General features: G+C 47.5%; 1 protein-coding gene and 1 long non-coding RNA gene across 6 annotated transcripts in view; one reads left to right on the top strand and one right to left on the bottom strand.

Annotated features, from left to right (window-relative positions):
- Window positions 1–19,124, bottom strand: part of TINAGL1 (tubulointerstitial nephritis antigen like 1) — a 34,618-nt gene extending 15,494 nt beyond the window's left edge. Inside the window, exons 1-8 of one of the 4 annotated variants that reach the window (XM_025164334.2) lie at window positions 18,980–19,055; window positions 17,127–17,211; window positions 14,783–15,117; window positions 10,801–10,864; window positions 5,262–5,354; window positions 4,736–4,850; window positions 1,892–2,015; window positions 1,039–1,189 (exon numbers count right to left, since the gene is read on the bottom strand). In XM_025164334.2, coding sequence (XP_025020102.1) covers window positions 1,039–1,189; window positions 1,892–2,015; window positions 4,736–4,850; window positions 5,262–5,354; window positions 10,801–10,864; window positions 14,783–15,083 — 848 coding nt within the window. In that variant the 5' untranslated portion in view covers window positions 15,084–15,117; window positions 17,127–17,211; window positions 18,980–19,055. Of the gene's footprint in view, window positions 1–1,038; window positions 1,190–1,891; window positions 2,016–4,735; window positions 4,851–5,261; window positions 5,355–10,800; window positions 10,865–14,782; window positions 15,118–15,776; window positions 16,036–17,126; window positions 17,212–18,979 lie in introns of those variants that run through there. The other 3 variants (XM_007420287.4, XM_025164346.2, XM_007420288.4) reach the window with 3 other exon arrangements.
- On the top strand, window positions 16,337–21,976 carry LOC148216929 (uncharacterized). Of its 2 annotated transcripts, none has more exons than XR_015798362.1 (2): window positions 16,337–16,459; window positions 18,664–21,976. It is a non-coding gene; the product is annotated as an uncharacterized LOC148216929 (long non-coding RNA). The 2 variants fall into 2 exon arrangements; XR_015798361.1 differs by lacking the exon at window positions 16,337–16,459 and adding an exon at window positions 17,367–17,881.
- Window positions 21,977–22,391: the final 415 nt, after the last annotated feature.

Below are 22,391 nucleotides of genomic sequence, written 5' to 3'. Positions count from 1 at the left end.
AGAGAAAGAAACCTGGTTTTGTTTTGTTTTCTTGATGGTCTCAGTCTTGACTGTTCTCCCATCTCAGTGCCAGCTTGGTTGCACTTTTCAAAAAATCATATATACAATGCCAAACTGTGTGCTTACTGTCACATATAGTCTGGCCCTAAGTCTTGATCTACAGCTCCTTTAAAACTTGCATTCCCTCTGCCCACTTCCAAAGCTTTCCATAAATGCTAATTCCCCTCCATTCATAATGTCAGTAGCTACGCTAACCTGGTGATCTCCCGATATGTGAGCCTTCTACAACCCATAACAGCATACCCATCTTTTATGCTGGCCAGGGACAATGGACGTCTGGAAAGTGCTAACTTGGGGAAGGTTGGGCTAGTAGTTTTCCAAGTACATGGCCAATGAAACGAGTGCAGGCAGTTTTCTGGGAAAGACACCGACCCATCACGACCACTGGTTGGGAAGCAAAAATGTAGTCCCTACAAAGTTCCTTGAAGCAGATGACACAGGCTGAATACATAACTTCAGAAGCTCCCAAGTCAGAATGTCCACAGGGTGTGCTAAAAAAAGTCTATATGGCAACCACAACAGTGCAATCAAGGCTGTTCCTGGTTTTTATGTGTGTTGCACATGTGATGCAACACACATAAACAAACCAGGCAAAGCTTTGATCACACTGTTGCAGCGACCATCTTGACTTTTTTTTACCATAGCATGTGGATACCCCTGCTCCCAAGAATCCTCTGCAAATTGTAAGGACTGCACTGCATGGTAGAGAAGCAGAGAGGGAAAGCTTCACTAGAATTATGTCCTCGTCCAAAAGCCAACTGCTTTGGCATTTTGGTTAAATCAAGGTCCACCAGCTGATTTCATGACCCTTCCTTAATAGGCTCTTGGCAGCTATCAAAATTTGGCGGTCTTAAATGCCATAGTAGGTTGTACCACTTGGAAATGAACGTCTCTTCCACTATACCCACGTTGCTGACCTCACTGGAAAGTCCAAATTGTCCCAGGCTCATTTACAGAATAGGACAATTGGCCACTCACCCCCTCCTGCGCAGGAACCACCAGGCACCATCCACACGGCCCCCACTGCAGCCTTGTTGGTGCCGAGTGTTGCAGGACAACAGGTTCTGGGGGGACAAGGCAGGTGTCATGTGTCCCATGGAATGAATAGAGATCCGGTCAGAGGCCACCGCTGGAGAGAAAAAGATACCTGTGGTCAGAAGCCTGTTGAGTTTCCTGCAGCCAACTCTCCAGCTGCAGATCTAGGGCTGAAGAATGGGAAGAGGGAGAATAAGGGGCAGGGAAGAGAGGGGCATTTAAGTGCGATCCCATTGACATGAGAAAAAGGAATGAGATGATGCTTGAGAATGTTGATGCAAAATATATTCCTATATATCTCCAATCCTGCAGGTCCTTAAGAGATTTTCAGAAACCGTTCAAAGCTAAGTGGGAGGAACCGAGCAAGCAATGCATTCAATGGGGAAGCCAGCATCTCTGAAATTCCTCTGGAAGTGAGACAACAAGCCCAAAGAAACTGTGGGTCTTGTCATCTGGTCCCTATGTTAGATGATATGGAGATAAACATCTATGCAGATGAAATGGAATATAAGGCCATGTCTCCTATGTGCTTCAGTATGAAGAGAAAGCTGGCAACCTTTTGAAGGCCAAGGCCAGTAATTGATGCTTTAAGGAGCTAAGTGCCACTAAGTGGGTGGGGTCATATCGCATATGAAGCTGGACTGGATTTGGAGGGAGGATGTATTTTTTAAAAAATTTTAATCAGAGAGCCCCCAAAGGACATAATAAGTAGACAACAGCTTGCCCACCACAATGGAGGATAACCTTGCCCTGCTCTATCACATGGAGCCTTCCATTTGCATCCAAGGGTTGCTACCTGCAGTAGAAAAGGCCCACGACCCCGCGCAGTTGCCTTGATCGAGCGGCTCGTGGATCATCCCAGACCACTTGTCAACGGCATTGAAATGGGGAGGGAGCACTTCATTGGGGGCCATGTTTATCTGCAGAGGAAAGCAGAGGAAGGCAATGAATCAGTCATAAGCACAATATTCTCAAGAGTCATAGGAAAAGCATGTTTGGGGACCAGGGCTACGAACATACTGAGATGCCAACAAGGCCTCCTGGAACACGACCCGATATTCCACAAGCCTTTCAAGGAAATGGTTATTCTCTTTCATGGCAACGTGGAATGGAGGCACTCCTCCTCTGTCAATAATAAGAGTCAGAGCAGGGATGTCCCCAGCGTACGGTCAAAAAAGTTAAGATGGGCAGCCACAATGGTGTGATGAAGCTCCACTTTTTTTTTAGATATGTTGTGCGATGCACATAAGAAATTGTGCTTCTGTTGCACTGTCGGGTCTACCATCTTTACATTTTGGACCATGCCCTGCAGAGTACAGTATCTCTCCAGACAACAGTATTGTTTTGTCTTCTCTTTTTCTCAGAGCAATACCTATTTTCAGCATAGTTATTTAGGATTGATTCTTTTTTTTTTTTTTAATCAGGAAAGGGGAGCAGGAACTTGAGCGAGTTTTGCAATCATTGTATTTGTGAAAATGCAGGCAGCAAGAAATATTTCCATTCCCCTAGGCAGCAGCAAGGCCTTTGCAAGGCTGCATCTTACAAAACATCTCAGCATTCAAAGCATTTTTCTCTCTCGTGGGACAGATTCCAAAACGATGATACTTTTTTTCCAGGCCTTCTTGCCACTCCTACTATTGATTCAAGAGATTACAACCAGTATTCCAAGTTTTGCAGGGATGCCAAAGCTGTGTTGTGTGTGTGTGTGTTCTTTTCAATTTGTACAACACAACAGTCTGGCTATTCTACTGTGCCAAATGCCAGAAGTCAATATAACGGAACAACACACTTCCAATTCCTTGGATATTACTGCTCAGTGCTGCAGGTATTTCAACTTAGCTGTGAAATATTTACTATATTCTATTTAGATTCTACTTTCCTCCAAGGAACTCAAAACACTGAACAGCTATATTGGCTCAACACGGTAAACCAAGCTTGGATTTACTGAACTGACCCAGTTCCTTGGGTTCCCACAATACCCACAGCCACAAAGCATTTGACCCTGATGTATTCTGTGAATCCACCAACATCAGTCTCTTCTCTCTCCTGTTTTATCCTCACAAGACCCCTGCAAAGTAGTTCAGCTGGATGGGCAAAATAAAGATGTCAAGTTTGTCTTCCAAACTGGAAGACATCTCTGGGTTGCACTGGTATAAAATCAGGACATTTGAATGACTGGGCAAGAACGGGGGGAGCAGACGGCCTTGGCCTTCAGGAGGGTTAGGAGACCTCCAGAATAGATGTCCAGGGAAACCACCATTCATCTTCTGCCATCCTTCCATCAGCTTTGATCTCTCCCAGGAGCAAACTCAGAGGGTCAACAGCGCTGGGCCCTCTCCTTCGGCTGGGGATACGCAGCCTAGAGATGAAGCTTCCTTGCTCCCTTGGCTGAGAAATTGCCCCTGATTTGTTCAAGGTCTAGAAAGGCCCCTTCCTTTCCCTCCACCTCAAAAGGGAGTTGAGGCAATTTCCCTTGGATGTCTTTGACGTTGGGTCTTTGCTTTCCGGAGGGAAGGGGAGGGCGATCGAATCCTGAGTGAAGCCCTGCGCTAGCAGCAGAAGCTGGGTTCTGCCCACATCAGCAGCTTCCATCGCTTTCCCAGGAGTGGAGAGAGAAAGAACAAGGTAAAAAAAGGCGGGGGGGCTCCACTCCTGGGAATGAAATTGTAAAAGTTGCTGAGTTAGGGCATCTTTGCAGAACCATCCAGGAATAACCGTTTCTCCCGCCTTAACAAAGCCATCCATCGCTCTTGCGGCACTCCCACCCCACCACTACAAAAAAGCAAGAGATCTCGCAGATTATAAACTCCCCCGAGTGGGCCAAGCTCTGGTTTCTGTGTAGCCAGAAGAGGCCTAGGAAGGGATCCTGGAAAACAGTCCCCCAACATCTCACCTCTCCCTTTAGTTCAAAAGCAATTAAGCTTCTAGCCCCCTTCACAGCAGCCCTTCCCAACCTGAGCAGCACACTTTCCTTCTGTTTATAAAAGTAGTTATTGTTCCTTCCCTAATCACACAAGTCAACGTAGCCATTTCAGGAAGTTCTACCATCTCCACAGTCCACTTTTCCATGGTGGGTATGATAATGGGTGATTTCAAGACAGTCCCTAACATTTTCACACAATCCACTAAGCAAAATTATTGAACTACACCAGTTTCTGGACTAATATACTACACTGAATCCTTACCTAACTCAAATGAAATCTATATTGCAGTCATAGACTAGCATATTAACCAATCTAAAAGACACAAAATGCTAGGCTATGTTTGCAACTTGGATCTGTTCTCATAACACACATAACCTAGTTACAAAGTAACCCATTTTCTGGATTTGGACACTACGCTAAACCAGAAACTAACCAAATCATAAACTAACCAAACAACTCCCCACCTACCTTAACTGAACCAACAACCCCCAAAAAACCTTAACTAAACTTTAAAAGAACCCGCCTTAATGGGTTGTGTGAATGCAACTACTAGCTGTTCGAAGAGTGTGTTATGCAAACACAGCGATCCCAGCCTACCTCAAGGCTGTGGCTGGAGGGATAAAAGTAGAGGAGAAAAACTATGCGCTCCAGGTGAAGTCCCTGCCAGAAAAGCAGAATAAATCTAACAAATAAATAAATAAATGAGAATCACTTACTTGAAGCTCATTCATATTCATGACAGATGTGGGGGGCTTGATGGTGCCAAGACGGTACTGAATGCCCTCTTCCAGGGTCATGCCCCAGAACTGGCTGTAGTTGGAAGCTCTCCAGCTAAAGAAAGATGGAAGAGAATCTGCTGAAAAGACAAAGCTTGGCTTTGCGAAGAAAGTACGCTCTAATGGGCTGTGGAAGTATTTCCATCTCAGATTGTAACATCTGGATGTGTTGTGAGGTGAACTTAGTTTCCTCTTCCCCAGTTGCAAATTAGCACAGAATAAACAGCAAGAATCCAGCCCTGCCCAGAGCCTGAATTTGTGAGTGGGCTAAGCACTTAAGGCAGCTGGTTTGTTGCAACCGCAGCAGAAGGCATGAGACTTAATTCCCAGTGATGGTTCTATAAATGACTGCAGAGTTTTTCTTTCTTTTTTCTTTAGTTGGTCTACCAAATCATCTGCATGCAACCCTAATTCTTCACTTTAGCCCATGCCCCATCAACTCAAAGGAGAGAATTCTTGTTCTTACCCATAATTCCCTCTGTTAACGGCATCGATCATATCCCCATTGATAAGACAGACGCGGTTTTCACAGACCCATTGCCCATGACCGCTGCAAGTACTAAGGAGAAAAGACACAGAAAGAATCACTGAGGGCTCCGAAGGAGGCTGAATTAATCACAAATCCAAAATTGAGATCTGCACGTACATCTAGCTGACATGATTTTGAGCTGCTGGCTTGGAAGCATCAAGTAAAGCTACTTCTGGGGTTTCACCTGACAGCCAGGACAGGAGAACAGAGTAGTCCAAGATGGAAAAATCTCAAAGAGTGGGCAAAGAAAAGGAAGGTGGGCAATGAGGCAGGACTGATTTAGAGATAGCCAAGACTTTGTGCCAAGCTACATGTTATATGGAACAGGTCTTCACCTGACTTTTTCCATTGGCAGCATTCACACTCTCAGTCTGATTACAGGGTGAACCCATTTTCTGGGTTGGAACAATGCACTGAGAAGGAGGAAAATTGGTGTAAAAAAGTCTTTATCATAATGAGTCTGAACTATTCAAGACTAAAAACAACCAACCAGGTCTAGCACGTTATACAAATACAGCTGCATGGGTTGGAACTGACTTTGTTAAGGAGGTTGAGTGAAACCATCCATAGAACCATAACAGTTGGAGAAGAACCAGCTTTTGGACTATTTAGACCAGTGGTCTCAAACCTGGCAAGTTTAAGACATGGACTTCAACTCCCAGAATTCCCCAGCCAGCATGTTGGCTGGGGAATTCTGGGAGTTGAAGTCCACATGTCATAGATTTGCCAAGTTTGAGAAACACTGATTTAGACCAGTAATACAAAAACAGCAATTCAGGGACCATGTGTAGTCTGGCAAGCTTCTAGGGCGCCCCAGGACATTCCTAGACCCTGCACCATTTGGTGAGGCCATCTAACAATGATTGAATCATCTCCTGCTATTTTTTTCTACGAAGCCAAACAAAGAAGCATGAATGTGGGAGAGGAGGGAGGGCTCAGCAAAAATGAATTATTTCTGTCATTTTGTGGGGGAAATAAACTTAAAAAAGAAAAGGATATTTTTAAAAGCCCTTTCCACCTCGGTTCTCAGCTCCACCACCTTTTCAAGGGCAGACCTTGACTTGCTGAACAAAAGATAAAGTCCTAACTATGACTTGCCCGGAAAACTCTTTCATGTGTTTGTTTCTTGAGTGACTGTCCACGTGCTCAGTTGGCAAATACACTGCAGAAAAGCTACTGAGTCTAGAACAGGAGTGCAAAGGTTTAACAGCAGGAGAGATAGATGGCGTTAGAAAAGATAATTGCATTCAGCTTGCAATAGCTGCTGTTTGTTTTCAGGCCAACGTCCTGCCTCAAACATTTATAAGGACACGGACAAGCTCCAACATTCCTCTTCTCTTTATTCCTGTGCATTTGATGTAAGTTACTAAAAAGGAAAACATGACATCATCCTCTTCTCTGCCCATCGGCTCCTTGAGAGAAGCGGAGACAGGGGCACCCTTCCTTCCCATGTTCTCCTTCATGCTTTGCCTGTTCAAAATCTCCTTCAAGTCAAGTGCGATTCTGGTGACATCATGGACATGGCTAGGTGGCTTTCTGGGCAGGAATACAGAACGGGTTGGCCACGGCCTTCTCTCAGGAAGTGTTTTGACTTCTAGCTTGCAGCCTTAAGAGTCCTTGAAAGGCTTTCATTCAAGTTCTAACCTGGTCCTCCAACCTTCCTTAGTTTTTAGGGATCAACCAAGCTCAACTAGTTGGGCATTCACTAGCCACTGGATAGCCCCGTTATCCGAGAAAGGGATCTAGTCAATTTCATAATTCTTTCATCCGTTTCACCATGCCCAGAGTTAAAATCACCAGGCTTGGTGTTCCCAGGTGATGTTTTGGTGTGCTTTCTCCCAGTAGCTTCCTAACAGTAGGACCGATGCTTCCATTCGGTAGAAGCAAGCTGGCTGGGGAATTCTGGGAGCTGAAGTCCACACATCTTAAGTTGCGAAGGTTGAGAAGCACTGTTCTAAAGCCTTCATATGACACTCAGAAGTAGGCACACTATATGGATCTTTATAAAGTGATAGTTAGGAACTTGAGAGCCTGGTTAAGGCACCAGGCTAGAAACCAGGAGACTCTGAGTTCTAGTCTCGCCTTTGGCACAAAGCCAGCTGGGTGACCCTGAGCCAGTCACCCTCTCTCAGCCCTAGGAAGGAGGCAATGGCAAACCACTTCCAAAATCTTGCCAAGAAAACTGCAGGGACTAGTCCAGGCAGTTGCCAGGAGTCAAAAACTGTCTCAAAGCCTCCCCCCCACCAAAAAAAACCACCAAAACAAATCAGCTTTAGCAGTTGTGCAAACCCAACCACACAGAACACCAACAGCTTCACTTCCCAAGAAATACATACTCTTTTTCTAGAAGAGCTAAGAAAGAGCTAAGCCTAAGAGCTCATTAGGCTTAGTTTGGACTTAGTTACGTGGCTTAAGCCTAATAGAGGAAGTATTAGCTGAGGAGTAGGACTGGGAGAGAGAGCCAGTTTGGGGTAGGGGTTAAGGCACCATGCTAGATACCAGGAGATTGTGAGTTCTAGTCCTGCCTTAGGCACAAAGCCAGCTGGGTGACCTTAGGCCAGTCACTCTGTCTCAGCCCTAGGAAGGAGGCAATGGCCAACCACTTCCAAAATCTTGCCAAGAAAACTGCAGGGACTTGTCCAGGCAGTTGCCAGGAGTCAACAGCGACTCAAAAGCACACACACACAAAAGCTAAGAACTTAGTCTCTGGTTTCCAAAAGCTGAGGCTATCAGGAAAATAAGGAGTCCTGCTGGATCACACTAAGGCACCTACTAATTTAGAGGCTGGTTTCTCCCGGTGGCAACCGGATGCCTCTCGGGTGCAAACAGGAGGCAGGGATCTACCCATTTCCCCCTCTTGGGGGTGAAAATACGGAGGAAAGATGACCTCAGCTCAGAGATAGCATTGAACCTTCAAGAGAACCAGCCTTTCATAGACCTGTCCTCCACGAACTCAGCCCATTGCCTCTGAAAGCCATCCAAGTTAATGGCCATCACCAGGATTTGCAGTAATGAATTTTTACAGATTCGCGGCATGGAAATTGTGATGTGATACAAGTATCATCTTCTACATTTGCCTTCCTCGGGATGATGCTGTCCAAATTTGGCTCTGCTGGCTGGCTGAGAATGGGAGTAATAGTCCAACACATCTGGCAGGAACCAGGTTGAGGATGACAGCTGTGCAGGATGCATCTGTGGGATGGAGCTGCATTCAAGCAGCCCCATTAGCCATGTAGAAGATATCAGTTATAAATGAGATTTTCCTTGGTCCCTTTCATGAAAGGCCAAGAAACGTTTGCCTGGTTGACGGGGAGCCTTGGCCTGCATTAGCTACACTTCGTGCAATGCTTGGCATTTTCTCTCAGTCCAAAGATCCCCCCCCCGACTTCTTCCCTCCCTCCTCCCCCCCAACCCTCCAGTGACAGCAAACATTTCTCCTTTTATGGCTGGGTTACCAACAGCAGATCATACATTTTTGAGTGAGGGTGCTAAGAGCCCTGTTTCTGGAAACATCCCAAGCTGGGAAGACATTTTGGGAAGTGCCCATGGGAAACCAGAGTTTCTGAAGGTGCTTTCCCAGGTCAAGAGAGGCCCAGCTTGGCCACTTAGTGGCTAAACCTCTGGCTTGTAGATCAGAGCTATCCTCATTCAACACCTGCTCCTAAGAACAGCCCCAAATTTAGCAGAGAAGACGTTTTCTTCCATCACTGTAAAATAATAATCCCATCTTTTCTGAAGTTATTGTTAAGATAATAACATCCTTATTTCCATTTCATCAACTTTAACCTGTGGCTGCGTTCACACAACTCTCTGAACCAGGCCAGTGAACAATCTAGCTGTTGCAGTTGCCCAATATCTGAAACCTGGTTAGTTTTCACTTGGCTTGGTTTTCTTCTTTTCTGCAGCTGAGTGGTGGTGTGAACTCAGGCTGTTTCTTAGCTTAGGGTTCAACATCTTGGCTAAACCAAGATGAATCAAGAAATTGGTTCCTCCAGAAACTACATTGAGCAGGTGGTGCAAAGGCAAGTCAGTGAGTCTGGGGAATGAGAAGGATGGAAGCTGGAACTCCAGGCTCAAGGGTGACATGCCAGTCCTGTTCAGCATATCTGTGTGGCTCAGAGCACTCAGAAGCCCCGGGCACTTGGGAATACACATAGCTCAAATTCCTCTCCATTCCAAAGTTTCTCCTCTTTGCCCCCAGCCATAAACAGACACACAAGCCCTACTTGGAAGAACACCCCACCCCAGTCATTTAAGGCAGCAATCGGCCCCTTTGCCTTCATTCCTTTTATAGGCTTTCCAAGCTCATTTCAGAGGGGGGAGGGAGTGGAAACAAGGGTGGGGCGAGGGATGAGGGAGACAGGAGAACGAAAAGAATGGAAAAAGAGGCGGGTAGATGTGTCTTGCCTTCATTTTGTCCTTCTTCATATATTGGGACTACAATACCCGGAATTCCCACCCATAAGAGTCAGCATGAAATTCACAGAGCACAGCTTCCAGATCTGTTCTGTAGAGGTCAGAAATTTTGCAGCACCTGAAGCTGATGGGCATTGCCCTCCTTTTGGTGGGGCTGCACCTTCAAGCACGCAGCACTTTCCAGATGTATTGGGTTACAGGTCCCATTATCCTTGAGCCAGCATAGTCACTGAGTGGGAGTTGTAGTCCAATGCCTCTGGAATGTGTCCAGATTAGGGGAGGCAGCTCTGGAATCCAAGTTGACCCACTGACCACAGTAGGCCCAAGGTTACAATCTGGTTTTCCTGAACAAAGGTTGGGTTGAGAAGAGTCCTGGTAGGACAAACAGGGTTTGACCCTTCTCCTGAGCCCCCTTTCTTCACTGGGAGATGGGAAGCCGCCATTTTAAATTTCCCAGAGTACCCAGCATCACATAACTCTGGGGCATGATGGGAAGTTAAGCATGGGGACAATCAAATGGTGACTTTCTAGCCATTTTGCCATTTCCTCTGATCAGCCAGTAAACTGGGGGACCTCAACTATCTCCAGGGGGTTTGAACTTTCAGCCACAAGGAATCCCTTTCCATGTTTTCCAAGGAAATACTACAGAAGTTCTTCTTGCATGTTGCTGGATTTGGGCTCTTCTCCTGGCTCCTAGGGGACTACCTTTACGTAGGCTGCTCCATGTACCCCAGAAGATGGCCCCAAACCATTGTTGGGCAGAAGATGAACAACAGGACGCTAAGCTATCATTCAAAACCAGGTGCTCCTTTTTCTGTCCTCAGAGACTACCCTTTGAGGACTCCTTGCAAGCCTCTGAAGCACACAGGTCTAACCGACATTCCAAGTCCGGAGAGAGAGAGAGGGCAGCTCTCCCCACAGTCTGGTGCCCTCCAGATAAACTGGGGCTGCAGATTCCAGAAGTCCCAGTCCTGGCTTGCAGGGGGTGGCAGCCGGGACAGAAGTCTCCCAGAGCAAAACTGAGAGAGGAAACACTGAGATCCCAAAACCCGAGACTTACCAGAGGTTGCAATTATCCCGGTGAGTTGCTCCTGTGGGGAACTTGACCCCATTGCGAATGCAGGCTGGGAAAAAAAGATGCCGGAAGAAAGGGGGTTAGAGACTTGAAAGCATACCGATCTGTACATATTGCAAAATGGCTCAGCATTTAGACTAAATTTTCGAAGGGCCTATTCACTGTTAGGGTGGCCGCAAAGACCTTGTTTTGTTATTAGCCATGCACATGGGCATGTGCAAAGGGGGAAGGCCAGCGGCATCACATGCGTCATGATGCCATTGCACAACGGCATCAATTATGTCGTTTGCATCAGCTGCAATGCAGATTACCCAATGTGGATGACTTGTGCAATGACGTCACGGTGCGGGTGAGGTCACCGCAGCTTGTCCTGAATGCCTATGATACGATAGCTTGCTGAAAACGTGGCTTATGGTATGATATTTCAGCCAGGGGAACTAGAGGTTGGAGACGTTCCCCTTTTGGCAGGCGGTCTCTCCTCTCCTGCATACGGAACGCAATACTCATTAGAACGGCATTCCCCCACGTGGCAGCCTCCAGACCTCTTTGAACGGTCGCTCCCAGGACTCCCACCCGCTGGCCCTGGAATTTCCAGTGGTTGCAGTCCAACACTTCTGGAGGGAGCCAGGTTGGGAAAGCCTGCAAAAGAGATGAGAGGTAAGATGAAGCAGCACCGAAACCCTTAGAACTGCAACCCTGCAGCTTGAGGTTTTAAGAGAGGGAAGGAGAGAGGGAAGGCAGAAGACAGAAGTGAGAAGTGAGAAGAGGGAGGAGAGAAGACGGGAGAGGGAAGAGGGAAAAAGGAAGAGAGAAGAGGAAAGAAAGACAAGAGAAGAAAGAAGAAAGAAGAGGGAAGAGGGAAGAGAAGAGGGAAGAAGGAAGAGAGAAGAGAGATGAGAGAAGAAAGAAGAAAGAAGAGAGAAGAGGGGAGAGGGAAGAGGGAAGAGGGAAGAGAGAAGAGGACAGAGGGAAGAGGGGAAGTGAACACTATTGGGAAGAAAACTACGGCTGCCAAGGTTGGGCCCCAGTTGCTCTTTTGAGGAGTGCAAAAGTAAAGGTGCATTTACTTTTACTGTACTATGCTTTGCTTGTGCATTTTTCAATAAATCAAATCATACAACCCAGCAACATCATCCTTGGAAATATTTGTTGTTCTATTTGCAGGCAGTAAAGGACTGTTATGTTTTGACACGTGCAAGAGAAAACAATTGCCTCACAAATGTGTGCACTGGAGTGGTTCTCTCCCACTCCCTTTTTCATCTGAACACTTATGTAGAGTTTCAGGCCTCCACTCCCTTATAAATATACATGGATCAGATAAATGCCTGGCTTTTAGACTCTAAAACGGTTGTTGAAACTTGTAAAAGTTAAATGGTATTTAACCCCCACAATTATTCACCGAGATTGGGTGGAAGTGGATCCAAAGAGGTCAAAGTCTGATTTTACCCAAGGCTTCAGCCCAGAACAGATTTTGAAGGCTAAACTTCAGGTCTGAAAAACTCAGAGGGCTGTGTTGAGACTTAGGCTCTGTGCAACAGAAGATCCTTCAGTCAGAGAATACCCGAGTCCAATTTAATTTAAAAATTCCCTGGGAATTTTAACAACTGGGAAAGATTTTTCTACACTCTCAGAAGAGGCAGTGGTAGACTAGACAGGCATTTCCTTACCTAATAACATATTATTATTGTTGGTCGCACAGTCAGCCAGATGTTTAGACTGGATCTGGCATTTTTATCCACCTATCAAGTCCTTCCCAAGGACCTGGGATAGGCAGATGTTGTTTGAGGGTGTTAAAGGCATCGTCGCAGGATGGAAGCTGTTCCAAGCAAATCTGCCTTTTGCAATGGACCGATAATGATTTTGTCAGTGCCGAGGGTCTTCAAGGGGTGCTCCAGATGCTTTGGGATTGCACCCCAGGTGCCTATTACTATTGGCACCATCTCTGCTTTCGTTTGCTTCAGTCGTTCTACTTCTATTTGCAGGTCTTTGTATCTTGCGATTTTCTCCAGTTCTTTCTCTTCTCTTCCGCTGTCTCCTGGTATTGCAATGTCCACTATCCAGACCTTTTTGTCTTTCTTATCAACAATTGTTAAGTCTGGGGTGTTGTGTGGCAGGGGCTTGTCTGTTGGAATAGTAATGTTCCAGAGTGCTTTAGCTTCTTCATTTTCGATGACTTTGTCTGTTTTGTGTCCCACCAGTTCTTGCTTGCAGGCAACTGGGATTTCTTGCAGAGATTCCAATGCACCAGTGTTGCTACTTTGTCATGCTGTTGTTTGTAGTCGGTCTCTGCGATCTTCTTGCAGCACCTGACTCGGTGGTCCGCTGTTTCTTCCGCTTCTTTGCAGAGGCGGCATTTGCTGTCTGGGGCTGTCTTCTCAATTCTGGCTTCATATGCATTCGTTCTTAAGGTTTGGTCTTGTGCAGCCAGAATTAGCCCCTCTGTCTCTTTCTTCAACTTTTCTGCTCTTAGCCATTGCCAGGCCTTCTTGTTATCTGCTTTGCCTGCTAGTTTTTTTGTGTATTATTAATATTATTATTATTATTATTTACCCACAACCACACTAAGATATCTGAGATTAGAGAATACAGACGTCCAAAGTAATTCTGCTTTTCTTCTCTCCTCTTCCTCCTTTTCTTCTTCTGAATCCCAACAACATGAAGACACCCTGGAAAGGGGCTCAAAGCAGCATTTGTGCCCTGCTTCGCCCTCCAGCTTCCTTAGGGTTAACAGTCTGAGCTTAGAGAAAAGGCAGATGGCTGAGAGCATCTCTTCCAGCCTTTCCATAAGGAGTCCTGTAGAAAGACCGCTATTGTCCTGAAGCAAGAAAATGACATTTTCCTTACTGGGGGCCAGGCAGGAGATGTCATTGCTGCAGAAGTGATTGTATCCATAGTGGGCCTGATTGTGGTTCATAAATGCAGGAATGGCCGCCGAAATGAAGGGTGAGTGGGTGGGTGGGTGGGAACCCATATTGATTTAACAAGCAACAATACAGCCATACATTCATCCTGCTCATTTTTTTGAACTTATTTATTAACATAATTTATTTGTTAATTTATTAACAAATTTATTAACATTTCTTAAACAAAAATTAGTGACTCGTTCATAATATTGTATATAAATTAAATAATTGCTGTGGTCCCCCCCCCCCCACAACATGGCAATTTTTATTGTTGTCTTTTAACTGCTGGCGTGGTTTGTTCTTAATCCTTAGGAAGCCACCCAGAGTTGTTCGCAAGTGTGTGGCCTTAAAAATCGAAATGATAAATAAATACCAAGTGATATGACGATACTACTCTTGCAGGAAAAAAAACCCACAATGAACCCTAAAAAAAAAAAATCAAACCTGTTTTTTTTTTAAAAAAAAACAACCCTACAAGATGAAAAGAAAAACGCTATCGTCAACCCCCTAAGGATGGAAAAACAGAGAGAAAAAGAGACCCGCAAAACTTCTAGAAAAATAAAATAAAACAAAAAGGCAAAAAAGAAACAAAAATCCTAACAACTAAAACAAAGCTTTTTTTAAAAAGCGCACACGTACACACAGAGGGCGAAATGTATATCGAATTGCAAATATAAAAGAAAAAAAAATTAAGATAAGTGACTGCCCAGGGTAAGAGAAGGTGTGAGAACCTACCCACAGACCTTCTTCTCCATTCTGATCAGCCCTGGATTAACCATTAGGCAGAACAAGGAGGTGCTTGGGGCACCAAGGGAAGGGGGGCACCCCAGAGTCCCCCCCCCAGCTATCATGCCCTTAACTCTTTCACTGCCACACTCGACTTTAGTTTCCAGCACTTAATGAGTCTTAAGGTCTTGTCAGTTAAGCCATGGAAGGGCTGAGGGGCACCATTGTTGAGTTGGGCTGAGGGCATCAGTTGGCCTCAATCCAGCCCCGATTCTGATTCAGCAGGATATTCCTGCCAGTACCTTCCAATCAGGTGTAACTCCAGATCCACTGCCTACCTTTCTGCACTGGATACGGTGGTTCGATGCCCAGACAGTACTCCCAAAAATCAGGGCAACAGTCGGAGATGGTGCGGTTGCAGAAGAGGTCGCAGTAGCAAAGGGTATCAAAGTAGGGGATCGTGCAGGCGTCATCCCTTCCATGACAACAAGCATCGTGCCGACCACAGTAGGAGCCTTCCGCATCCCGTATCCCCCGTTCATGCAATCCAGGGGCCAGTTCCCTACGCGTACGATGTACCCGAGCAGGAAGAGTCCCATCCATCATCAGCAAGATGGACAGAAGAATCCAGGCTTTCATGGTGTCTTCTGAGCTGCCGAATCTCCTAGATCTTCTGGAGAGAGAAGACAAACCAGCCTGGAATCACACAGCACATAGCCCTGTTTGCCAAAAACAGACCCCTTTGGAAGGATATGCAATGCCCACAGGTGTGCAGGAAAGCACTGTAAGAAATAGCACTTCTTTGACCGAAGTGCAAGTGTTTTTCCTGGATCATCCAGGAAATTTCATTCAGGCAGCAGAGGTGGGGCACCCTAACGATAATCACAGACAACCTGATGTCAGTCCTTCAAGGTAGATCAGACTAGGAATCCAATATCATACAGGTCAGTACTACTTTTATTCTAAATAGGAACAGAATCGTGCAAGTCTGAATGGGCTTCCCCCCCCCACCCCCACCCCCTTCCCTTTATCTTTGTGAGAACTAGGGAGGGTCTTGTGGGAGACATTTCCTCAGATTACATTCCTGCCCCGGACTCAGGTTTCTTTTGTCTGAACATTGTCTTGGTAGTGGCTCTTCCTCCTGTCCCTCAAGGCCATTCCCTCTTTCCTCCACCCCTAGTTATTACTTGGATGGGAGACAGTAGTCTAGAGTGGGGAAACAACACCCTGGAAGGCAGGACTGGCACATCACTTGCATATTACAGCCATGAAACTACATGAAAGTGTCTGTGAAGTCACCAGGAGTTGAGGTCAAGGATGTCTTTACCTTACCTTAACCAAATGCTCCAAAACTCCCTCTTGGAGGGTCCTGTCCTGCTCTTTCCAGCACCTCAGCATGGATACGTTTTTGGTGTTTTACCCATCAAACCCAAACCTGACCTAAATCAGGCACACCGATGATTTCTGTTGCATCCTCATGTCTGTTGCTGGCTCCCCCATGTCTCCTGAGCACAGCCTTCCTACCCAGCTCTCAGAAGTGAGGAATGCATTCAGGACATTGTCCTGTTTACACGGCCATCCGGATGGAAAAAAGCAAGCAAAAGGTTTGAACTCTCGAACTAAAAGCAGCTCACTGAAAGGGGACGGGAGAGGATGGCCGTCCCACATCAGCCTGTTTGGTGGAGGCTCAGAAGCTGGGAGGTCACAGCGAGTTAATTCCATGACTCTGAGGCTCCCTCGGCTTCTCCCTTTAGCCTCATCCCCAACGCTGCAAAGTAGGTTTGGTGAAGGGCCCCTCCGCACGTCCTACCAGAAGAAGCCCACTAACCATTTGTGAAGGACATGAACACCCAATATTGCCTTCAACACATCCACAGCCCACAGCAAAAGCAGCCACACACACACACACACACACACACACACTTCTTTCCTTGCTGCACTTCATAAGTGGCATTTTTCCACTTTGGCTGGCCTAAAGCTCAGCCGAGCAATCAGCTGTGGTGAATCATTTCAAGGTAAGTTTAGGGACAGGGGTGCGGTGGGATGAGGGTTGGGTGCTCTGCTTCTATTGCCATCCAGTGCTAAGGGGGCAAGCCCCAACTTTGATCCTTGTGTCTTCTTAAACTATGTCAGGACTATGACTGAGGGTGGCTTAGCAGCTTAGCAGTTGTTCAGCTCCTTCATCTGTCCTGTGTCAGGCACCTTGACATGAAATGCCCAAAGGGATAAACCATCTGACAGCTTGGCATGATGGTCTGGTTCCCACAACATGCTGAGGTAAGGCCCGGGGTCTCCCCATACACCGAACCACAGACTGCCAACCCTATTTTCACCTGGTCTTTCAAGTGGTGCAAACCCAGCCCATGTGAAACGGCTTCCGCTCTCTCTTCCCAGGGAACTGGACACTATTACTACAGGTGTTGCCTCTTACCTGGGTTTTTTCTCTTAAATGTGCAAACGGACCAAAAAGCTGAACAACACAAACCTAGGATGCCCAAATGACTGTCCTGCTGGGGGATTCCTACAGAAGGAAATCTGGACCTGCAGCCAGTCCTGTGTCCCCTGTTTAAGAAGTTGCGCCCAAGTTGCGCCCAGCATCTGCTGTCCCTCCAGCCCTTTGTAAGGGGAACCTCTCCTGCTCTTCAGAAGTTTACTGGCATCTCTGCCAAACCTTCACCCCACCTGGAATGAGGGCGTCTCAGATGATCTCAGCCTGCAGCAATGCGGTAGGGTCACCATTCCCAAAAGCAGCCGTGGTGGCCACAATCTGGGGAGGAAGGAGCCGAGGGTCAAAAGGCAAGGAAGGAATTTCCGCCGCCTTTCCCATGCACCTTCCACTCTGTCTTCCGGGATGCGAGGCCATCCCACGGAGCTTCAAGTTTCATTTTGATTAACTTTGCTCCCTGACCTCTTTCAGCAAATCCAAGGCAACCACGGTTGCTTTCATACACATGTGCCTTATCTCCCCTGAACGGAAGTGTGTGCTGTGGGACCTCCAGCTACAGGGGTGTTCCAAGCTCAGAAGAGATGCATTTCCAACAGAAGAATTTGAAAAGGGGCAGGGGGAATGTGCAAAGATCCCAGATGTTCTTGAACTACTGGAGACCTTCCAGGTCCCTCTTGTGATCCAAGAAAGCTTATAGAGTTGTAAAAGCCGTGCTGGTGGAGATCTAGTTAAAGGTCTGTTGCATGCCCCACCCAGATACACCGGATGAAGGGAATCCATGTCCTGGCTGTGGCTCAAACGCAAACATCAGTGCACGTTCTGAGTTGAACGCATGTCAATAAATCTAAATGCTCAGAGTACAGCCCTATTTGAATGCCTAACGGATATGGATTTTTTTTAAAAAAAAATTCCGAAGCTTCAAAATAGCCCTGGAGAGAGTCGTTTATAAAATGGGGAAATGCCCTTCTATCTATGTCACCTTGGGAGAAAGGTAAGTGCGTTCTTTCCAAAATGTTTTTCCTAACCTTCTTTTCTATCTCGATGAGCGTCCTCTGGCAGACAGAGGATAAAAATCGAGCATATTGTCATTTAGGGCTGATTGATCAACCGGTTCTTTTATTTCAATACCCCTGAGTCTTAAAGAAATGCACGGGGCATTTTATTCTTTTAGAAATGCTGTTTTTCAATGCGGGCATGTAGCTTTGCCTACTCTGCATTGTGATCACCTGCTGTGCCCATTAAGCCAAGTTCCGCTCGATCAAACCCCGGGGCAGGGTGTGTTCACACAACACCCTTCACTTGCTTTCTGAATTAACCCATTCTCTGGACGGGCCCAATGCACCAAAGTTCCTGAAATGATCCAAATTGCTTTGGGTTCACCCAAGGTGCCAAACTGCCTCAAAAGCAAACGGTTTGCATTCCCCAAGCTTGGCACATGGCAGAGGCAGCAAAGGTAGTTTTTAAAGTAATCCGCTTAAGCATGCTGTGTGGTGACAGCCAAGAGACCCCACCTTCAAGCCTCAGGGAGGAAGGGAGGTTTCAGCTTTTGGGGTCCAAATCGGAAAGCGTTGCAGTGGAGAATTAGGAGTTTGGGAGCCCCTTTTCCAACTGACACATTTTATTAAAAGGCAGCAGCTCTCGTGAGCTGTAGCTCCATCGATGCATCTGCGAGGGGTGCTCGTGAAAGTTTGTGCCTTTTAATAAAACGTGTCGGGGCCCACTGGACGCCTTTGGACTTTTTGCCCCTGCAAATTAACACAGTTCTCCTTGCAGGGGAGTTCTGCTTTGAGAATTGGACCTGGGAAAAAAGATGCGGACGAAAAGGCACCACGGAGCATCTCCGGGAGGTGATGTCCTTCTTGCTCTTCCGACCGGGGAGCACCGGGGATGCAACCCCCATTGTAGCCATTGCCCAAATCTGGGGCTCCCTGCCTACCTCTTCCTCCTGGCCCCTTGGACTGCATCCCCCATCATCCTCGCCCCCCCACCGCCCTAACCTGCCCGTAAGCATCAGAGGAAGTGAGCTGGAGAAGGCGAAAGAAGAGAAAGTGGGGGAGGGGGGAGAATCGCCCCGCCGAAGCGCTTGTACCTGGCGCGTCTCTGCGCAAAAGGAGCGCCGCGTCTCTCCGCCTCTGCTGGAGCGCGCCGGACCAAAGTCAAGCGTCGCAGGCGCGCGTCCCTCTCCCCTCGCCGGCCCGGCCCTCGCCCTTATATGGAGTCGGGGACTCCCAGCCCACCTCCCCTCCCTCGGGCCCTCCCTTCCTGCCCCCTCCGGAGCCCCGAGCGAGGAAGCCAGCCCACCCAGCCAGGTAGGGTTGGCTGGTGGGGGGGGGCTGTCTGGCCGGCCGGCCGAACGACCGCCCGGGGCGCTCTCGGAGTACTTGGACCAGGTGGCGCTCGACGGCGCCCAGGCAGGAGCCTGGCCAAATCCGGAGTGGGAAGCGAATTGAACGGCCGCTCCCGCGGCGCCTCGAACCCTGCTTCGTGAACCGTGGCTTATGGACGGCACCATACGCCGGCTGGGTTTCCCAAACCCGCTAAGCCAGACGCAGACGGACCACCGTGGATGGTTCAGCGGGTTGAGTGAACTCGCAGGACGATCGCAGCGCCGTCATGGGAGCCAGTCGAGGGACCCTGGTGGCCTCGAGGCAGCCGCTCTCCCACTCGGCTTCTCCTGGAAACCGCTGCAGCCTGCGATGAGCGGGGTGCCCGTAGGATAGGTCAAAAAAGTCAAGATGGCGGCCGCGGCGGTTTTTTTATATGCATCGCCTATCCTGCGGACATCCTGCCATAGGAGGTAGCATCATACGGGCCTCCCCAGAGGGACGTGGTAGACCACTAGGACCATCTCTGGAGACCCGCCTTTGCAGACTTCCAATCAGCCCCCTCACTGGCTTCCTTGGACCAAGCTGGCTTCCTTTCCTAGGTTAGCTCAGGGTGATCCTGGCCAGGGAAGGAGAACCAGGTGGGAGGGAGAGGCAAGTGGACTGCTCAGGAGGTCAGAGCACCAGCCTTCATGGGGTCTTTGGGATGGTGCTCAGGAGCCCCTTCGCCATGTGGGTTAAGAACCTGCCTCTTGCCTTTGCTTGGTTTGGTTAACCTTGGTTTGGTTTCTGGAGCCCTGACTTAGTCTAGGGGCAGGGAGCAGAACAGCAACAACAGCAACAACTATTATTGTTGTCATTATAACTTGTAGGTCTCCCAACTCACAAGGACTCTGGACCGCTCACAATGATCAAAATCAAGAAATTGCAATAAAACCGATAGAAGATATAAGGTGGCAAGGGTGATGAAGCGAGGGGTCCCACTCTCCCTCGCCACGGGCCTGGACCAAGAGCCAGATCTTCAGGTCCCTTCGAAACACCAGCAGGGTGGGGGCCCTCCAGATCTCGGGAGGGGGGGACTTGCTCCAGAGGGCAGGCTCTGCTAAGAGAAGGCACCCTTCCAGGGTTCTTCTGGATGATATCGTTTCATCGAAGGATTACAGAATAATGAAAGGAACCCAGAGCGCGCCAACCCTGCCAGATCGGATGGGCCAAGCTGATACTAGGAGACACAGGCAGTCCTGCGAGTAAGTGGGCCCCAGGCCACGTTGGGCTTTCTAGATGATGAATTGCACCCAGAAGCAAACTGGCAACCAGTGCAGCTCACGAAGCAGAGGTGTTACATGGGCGTACTGGAGCACGCCCATCACTGCCCGCCTGCTGCATTCTGCATGCTGGACCAGTTGAGCAAATGAAATATTTTCCGTGCAGGGTTGCTGCATCAAGGAACAGTGCAACAGGGAGCCAAGGACACATCTATTGCCTCCCGACAGACCCAACTCTCACTTCCATACAGCAGCGTCTCTTCACAGGCATTTTTGCTTCATTCAACAAACTTTCCCTTTTCTCAACAGACCACACGCTACTCCCAATCTTTCTGCCAGCATTTGCACGCTTTGAACTTTCTCCCACCTTTAGTAAATCCACTTTTCCATTCCACCGAGGTGGTTAATTCAGTAACTAGATTAAATAGATTAAGGGACGGGTTTCTCTCCTCTATGCAGTTAAGTAACTTTTTAGATCCAGACTTAATCTTCTTGAGAAGGGATCTTCCCTAGATGGAAATAGGTTTTAAAGTAGGGTGGTAAGGGGATTAGGAAGCAGGCAGAAATTCATTCCTGGAGATGTGATGGATAAATAGGCATTAGTTGTGAGAGTCAAATAGAACCTCCATGTTTGGAAGCAGTATACCTCAGTCAACTGGAGAAAACAGGGGAAGACTCTAAGCTCTTTTTATCTGCTTCGCTGAATGGACCAAGTGGATTCTCAGGCTCAAAAGGGAAAGACTTCAGGCAGCCTGTAGGAGCTTGGAAGAAACATCAAGGCAAAAGGGATTAAAAACCCCATTTTCTGAGGTCTCCAGCTCCCATTTAAAAATGGAATAAAACTAGATTCAAAGAGTTGTCACTATGATGGTTGAGATTTCAGCATCAAGTAAGCATGGGTGCATCTAGGCCAGGGTACAGAGTTGGATTTCATGTTAGCTGATCTTTGTCAGCAAGCTTTTTTGCTGACTTCAGGCTAATCTCTCAGCAAGGCCTACATCGCCTGATAATTGTTGAGGTGGGAGGAGAAAACCACCTATGTGATAACCACACATTCAGGTATAAGTTGGCATGGCAGCCCATTCAGGGATCTGTGTTCAAATCCTTACTCAAACATGAAGCTCATTTTGTTCTGTTGAATATCCCTTGCAGGATTGTTCTAAGGCTAAAATAGGGATGTGGGGACCCTTCCTTCCTTCCTTCCTTCCTTCCTTCCTTCCTTCCTTCCTTCCTTCCTTCCTTCCTTCCTTCCTTCCTTCCTTCCTTCCTCCCTCCCTCCCTCCCTCCCTCCCTCCCTCCTCCCTCCCTCCCTCCCTCCTTCCTCTCCTTCCTTCCTTCCTTCCTTCCTTCCTTCCTTCCTTCCTTCCTTCCTTCCTTCCTTCTTCTCTTGCTTTCTCTCTCCCTCTCTTTCATACCATCTCTCAATTTCCTTCCTTCCTTCCTTCCTTCCTTCCTTCCTTCCTTCCTTCCTTCCTTCCTTCCTTCCTTCCTTCCTTCCTAGTTCCAGAACAATAAAATGCAAATTCAGTGCATAAAAGTACAAGAATATCCAATCTGAAACAATTAGTGATGGAAAAGAAGTACTTACTCACTTGTGGAAGTCATAGCTATTGCTAAGAACTTGGCATGTAAGAGTATACCAAAAATTCAGCATTTCAGAAATGATCAGTAGCAGGGCCATTTAGATGCTGTCCAGTCCCTGGCACCCCACCCATCACATAGACAAAGAATCAGGGTCATGTTACAGGCCAGACTGGGTTAAAATGGATAGTTTGTGATGCAGCCTTTTGGAGGAACCCAGCTATAATCATAGCAAATTGTGATCTTAGTTTATGGTTCAATTATGGTCCAAGCCCAAACAGCTGAGATGAATAAACCATGGTTTTATTAGGCATGGGTTAGTAAAATGTGT

Source organism: Python bivittatus, unplaced genomic scaffold, assembly GCF_059951505.1.
Source record: "Python bivittatus isolate LINGU-HERP-01145 unplaced genomic scaffold, Pbiv_v1 ctg000040_np1212, whole genome shotgun sequence".
NCBI classification, from domain to species: Eukaryota; Metazoa; Chordata; class Lepidosauria; order Squamata; family Pythonidae; genus Python; species Python bivittatus.
The sequence above is the reverse complement of the archived record's forward strand: the minus strand, read 5'-3'. Positions and strand labels throughout refer to the sequence as shown.